The 6000-nt window shown below is 43.9% G+C and overlaps 1 protein-coding gene across 1 annotated transcript in view; it reads right to left on the minus strand.

Moving 5' to 3' along the window:
• adgb (androglobin) overlaps nucleotides 1-5951 on the minus strand; it is an 89990-nt gene extending 84039 nt beyond the window's left edge. Inside the window, exons 1-3 of the mRNA XM_056294151.1 lie at nucleotides 5858-5951; nucleotides 5317-5485; nucleotides 3399-3491 (exon numbers count right to left, since the gene is read on the minus strand). Coding sequence (XP_056150126.1) covers nucleotides 3399-3491; nucleotides 5317-5485; nucleotides 5858-5934 — 339 coding nt within the window. The 5' untranslated portion in view covers nucleotides 5935-5951. The remainder of the gene's footprint in view (nucleotides 1-3398; nucleotides 3492-5316; nucleotides 5486-5857) is intronic.
• Nucleotides 5952-6000: the final 49 nt, after the last annotated feature.

A 6000-nucleotide genomic window follows, 5' to 3' on the forward strand; every position in this document is an offset into this window, starting at 1 on the left:
TGGAAACGTCCCAGAGTAACAACAGCTCAGCAGTGAAGAGGTAGGACACACAAGCTCACAGAACAGGGCCGCCGAGTGGTGAAGCTTAAAGAGGGTGAAAATTGTCTGTCCTCAGTTGCAACACTCCAAACTACCTCTGGAAGCAATGTCACCACAAGAACTGTTCGTCAGGAGCTTCATGAAATGGGTTACATGGCTGAGTAGCCGCACACAAAACTAAGATCACCATGTGCAATGCCAAGCGTCAGCTGAAGCGGTGTAAAGCACATTGCCCTTGGATTTGGGAGCAGTGGAATCACGTTCTCTGGAGTGATGAATCACACTTCACTATCTAGCAGTCTAAAGAATCAATCTGGGTTTGGCAGATGCCAGGAGAACGCTACCTGTCCAAATGCATAGTGCCAATTTTAAAGGTTGCTGGAGGAGGAATAATGGTCTGTGGCTGTTTTTCACAGTTTAGGCTAAGGCCCCTTAGTTCCAGTGAGGAGAAATCTTAATGCTACAGCATACAATGACATTCTAGAGAATTGTATGCTTCCAATATTGTGGCAACAGTTTGTGGAAGGCCCTTTGCTGTTTCAGCATGACAGTGCCCCAGTGCACAAAGTGAAGTCCATAAAGACATGGTTTGCTGAGTTTGGTGTGGAAGAACTTAACTGGCCTGCACAGAGCCCTGATCCCAACACCTTTGGGATACATTGGAACGCTGACTGTGAGCCAGGTCTTCTCTCCAACATGAGTGCCTGACCTCACTAATGCTGTTGTGGCTGAATGGGCGTGAATCGCAGCAGCCATGTTTCAAAATCCAGTGGAAAACCTTCCCAGAGGAGCGAAGCTGTTATAGCAGCAAAGGCAGGACCAACTCCATATTAATGCCCGTGGTTTTGGAATGAGATGTTCATCAAGCACATATGGGTGTGATGTTCAGGTTTCCACATACTTTTGCCATGTCGTGTATATATGACCTATATATAGACCTAAGACTGGGATAAGTAATTCATTAGCATACAGGAAGCTAGATTGCTCAGTATTGCACTAAGAGGAACGAACAAAGTGGAGCAGTACCGTTACGAGTGTTAACAGGATCCTCCTAGGGGCACTGGCAAGTAGTGGTACCTCAGTGGCAGCCTGGGGCGTTGTCAACTAGGGTGGGACCAAATTTTCTGGTTTGTTTTCGGGACAGAACAGCAGCCATAAGTCTTTTTTTTTTCATAAGTCTTAGATGTTAAGAGATGTCAATATGTACTTTATTAGTATTTTATTTAGGATGGTTGTTGAGCAACCACATTCTACATGCTCTACTTTTTTGTTTGTCTGTTTTTGTTCCTTTTTATTTCAAAATGGGCAAAATCATAACCTTATTGGTGGAAGTCATTACATAAAATGAATGAAAAACAGAAAAGTAGAACGTGTACGTGGTTGCTCAACAACCATCCCAAATAAAGTAATAAATAAAGTACATCTTAACAATATCTAAAACAGACTTGTAGGGAGAAAAAAAGACTGACCTGTCATGAAAACAAACCAGGAAATTTGGTCCCACCCTGGTTGACAGCAAGTCGCCACAGGCTGCCACTGCAGTGCCAAAGGCTGCTACTGCGGTGCCACTACCTGCCAGTGCCTCCAGGAGGATCCCTGCCTTACTGACATTACGTTGTCAGAGGCATCGAGGGATGTTCTACTTAGTTAGGCGGCACACAGTATATGGCAAAGAATTATTCTTTGGCAAAAATCCTGAAATATTACATTATACTTTTGTTATTGTGAGGCATTGTCATCTCTAAAATGAAGTTGATCTATGAAGTGGTTTATACAGTGGCACTATGGTGGTAAGTGTTCGTTAAGAACAAACACATTTGCACAAACATGATAAGATCGTGTAAACCAACACGGATAAACAAGCCAGTCAGACAGTGCAGCTATGCATTCAGAGTTGCCAGTTCCGCTGGTGTCCCACCCAGTTGGGCTACTTTGAAACAGGAGCCAGGGGTTGAAAATCAAATACTGCTGCTCACTCAATTTGGGACTTTTTGAAAAGCTGCAACTGTGGAAAGAAAGCCATAGCAATAAAAAAAAAATAGTCAAACTATATCGGCGTACCAGTGTAGAGTGCAAGCGGGTGGAAGGAGGGGCTCTGTGTATGTGTGTGTGTGAGAGAGAGAGAGAGAGAGAGAGAGAGAGAGAGAGAGAGAGAGAGAGAGAGAGAGAGAGAGAGAGAGAGAGAGAGAGAGAGAGAGAGAGAGAGAATGTGAGCTAAGACTGCAACATGAGCAGAGAGAGACAGTGAAAAGGGGAGCAACAATGCCAGGCAAATATGGAAATAAGTACTCCAAGAGTGGATTAAACAGATTCCCACAGATTAAACCAAAATCTCACTGCAAATACAGTAAAACAGAAATCAGAGTCCACCACATTTGACTGTAATTTTGGCACTCTGTTTTAGCTCAAAACTATGCCAGGATTGTTTTGATGGGATCTCTGGTCCTTGGTTTCTGCTTCTAGTGTGGGAAGATGGCAGTGTGAATTCACGATTGCAGCAGCCTCACCCAGTACAGGTGTGGGAAGATGGCAGCACGAAGTCACATTTGCGGCAGCCTAACCCAGTACCGCCCATGCAGTGTCTTTGTCCACGTCTGCGTCTAAGTTTCTTGTCTTCATTTGGTGGCTGGGAGAGCTGTCACTGGATCGGCTGGGGGAGCTTGGTCTGCTCCGTCCGGTGAGCCCAGGGACCACAGCCCTGACTGGAGCTGTGCCCGAAGAGGAAACACCGAGGGTGGTCTGAAAGCACGCAGAAGCGGGGCAGGCTAAGCTAACTGCTAACCCATGCAGACCGGCAGTTCCGACAGTCATCCTGGCTGGCGTTTGCTCTCTTGGACAGTGAATTTTTGCCGCCCAATGACTGCTGGGATAGGCTCCAGCATCCCCGCGACCCTGACAGCAGGATAGGCAGTTTGGATAATGGATGGATGGATGGATGGATGTTGGATATATATGTTTTTGTAGTTTTGTAGGTTTTGGGGTTTTTTTTGTAGTTTGGATATATGTGTTTCTTGTAGGTTTTGGATATGTGTTTTTGTCTTTGTGTTGCACTGCTGTGGGCTGGGGGAAACTATATTTCGTTTCATTTCATGTACACAAGTAAATGAAATGAAATGACAAATAAATGTCCCTGATTCCTGAAAGAACATAGAGCAGACAAGAGATTCTTAATCCTAGAGGCATTTCGGTATGCATAATGTGAGAATATGCCTCCCCGGCTACAGACATATTTTGGGCTATTTTAAACTTTTTGGGAGATTTTGTACACTCTTTGGGTTGATGTTTTTATCGTTACTTGGCAACATGTACTCAACCATTTGAAGTCATCCCATTCATGTGGAACTTGAAAACCACCTCACCTTGTTGACAATGAACTCTGAGGGGCGCTTCCAGGAGTGAACTTTTAACGATGGAGGCATACAAATTTTTCCCTCAGGATCTTCAAAGAATTGCTGCAAACAAAAAGAAAATCATACCATTCATTCATATTGGAGTGTCCCCTACATAGGGCCATCTGTGGCGCACTGCCATCGTATTTTTACAGCTGCTGCAGCATAAAAATAATGACATTTAAATTGTGAAATTTTAAAAATGATCCATAAAGCGCCACCACAGGGAGCAGATGATGGCTATTCTGCTTTAAGATCAACAGTGTTGCCAGACCGTAAGTGGAAGAGCTGTGAATCACCAAGACAAAGCACTTCTAAAGAGCTACAAGGTAACTCTCCTTCAGCCGCTACTGGTGCAGTTGAGCACAGGGAGTGCAGACTGACTCAGACTCTAGTGAGAGTAACCCCCAAAACAGCCATTTACACCAGTATTTTTTTTCCACTGTTGTCCATATAATTGTGAATTTATATATACTCTGTCAAACACCTAATAAATTGTCCTAATACTCTCTGTTGCAAGGGACCAAAGAAAAGGCAGCAACTGCACCATTGTATAATACCAAATCGATCCACAAAAATTAACAAAAAACATGAAGGATATTTTTTATCTGATATCAACAACAGAATAGACCTTTTCACAAACATAGCTGACGTACTTCCACTTCATCTTAGTGGGGTAAGGATTGGAACACCTCATTGCCCACAGTGTTTAAAGAGGCAATCTCAAAATTCGGTTGCGTACTTTTTGGGCATACGCTTTCCAGGAGTCATTTCAAAGCCACTAACTAGTTTGACTGGAACACAGAGTGTTTGTTCTGCCTATCATCTCTATTAGTCCAACCAATGCTGGGTGACATAAAACTCCTCACTCGACGCTTGGGAATTTTGGCGGAAATGTCATCGCAGACACAAGTTAGTATTTCTCCATACTACTGCAAATGCGAGGGCTTTCATCAGTGGCCAATGGGCTGAACTGTCATTGCGTCATTTTGTTTGGCAAAAGATAACTTTACATATACATTTATTTAAGTGAGAACCTTATAGATTGCCACTTTGAAATGCCAACTTTCTATTGCCTTCGATTCTGTTTGTGATCGCTTATTTTGTGTTTCAACATAGCAAAAACACAATACATGTGTTGTCATTGACATGTCTTTATGTTTCTGTTGTCATACAACGGCATGACTATAAAGAAGTGAACACTGCATATGACACTTTAACATTCCTTCATTCATTCATTGATTATACAAACCGCTTATCCTTACTCAGGGTCGTGGGGATGCTGGAGCCTATCCCAGTAGTCACTGGGCGGCAGGTGGGGAGACACCCTGGATAGGCAGCCAGACCATCACAGGGCTGACAAACAGACACACAGACACAGACAAACGCGCGCGCACGCGCGCGCACACACACACACACACACACACACACACACACACACACACACACACACACACACACACATTCACATCTAGGGGCAATTTTTAGTACAGCCGATTCACCTGACCTACATGTCTTTGGGCTGTCGGAGGAAACTGGAGCACCCGGAGGAACCCCACGCAGACATGGGGAGAACATGCAAACTCCACACAGAGGATGACCGCGACGACCCCCAAGGTTGGACTACCCCGGGGCTCGAACCCAGAATTTTCTTGCTGTGAGGCGACTGCGCTAACCACTGCACCACCGTGCTGCCAATTTTAACATTTAAACAATTTTAACAATTTTAACATTTTAACATAATGACATGAATTTGCAAAGTGCAAAGTAGATAAAAGGAATAACAATATATATACTGTCAACATGTTATTGGCGAATCATGAGAAAAGCTCCAATGGATTCGTTTAGAGAAAAAGCACCAAGCTGTATAGAACCTATATTTCTACACCAAACTCACAGTTAAGGGGCTCCTGATCATTTTCGCATCTTTGACTCCTTTGGCCGAATCCCATTTTTCCCCATTGACCTCTGCTTCACTCCACTCAGGCCAGATGGAGAGTCTGCATCTTCTCACATCTCCCGGCACCTCCGTGGCACTGGCTACAAGGGATGCTGCTCTAATAGGAAAATGCACACAGACCGTTAAAATAAAGGTGACCATCCAAACACGTTGGGCTGGTGAGGCCAACAGGCTGGTGCCATTAACATTAGGTCTGCTTTGAGGCTCAATGTCACAGTTCTTTTTTTTCCTTCTTTCTTTTATTTTTATTAAACATCCTACTGGCAATTTAAAGGGAGTGTCTACAACAGGTGCTAGTGTCAACCTTTTCTTATTTTACGTTTCCTGCGTCCGTAGTAAGATTTCAGCGTCTTCCAGATGTGATGAGATTTAGCTAGTTCCGCTAACGAGTGATTCTATTTACGCTAGTTTTAGCTAGTTGCGCACAACCACCATTGACGGTTAAACAGCGAAGTAAAAACAAACTCACTCTTTACTTTGCAGCGGTCCTTGGGATGAGGTGGCTCTGCTGGTGGATTCCCTTTTCTTTCGGGACGTCTTGGACATCGCAGTTGGAGAGGATAGCTGTGTTATCGGTCAGTTTTTTTTTTAAACCAGGTAGAAAAGAAAACT

This window comes from Lampris incognitus, chromosome 15 (assembly GCF_029633865.1).
Source record: "Lampris incognitus isolate fLamInc1 chromosome 15, fLamInc1.hap2, whole genome shotgun sequence".
In the NCBI taxonomy this organism is placed as follows: Eukaryota; Metazoa; Chordata; class Actinopteri; order Lampriformes; family Lampridae; genus Lampris; species Lampris incognitus.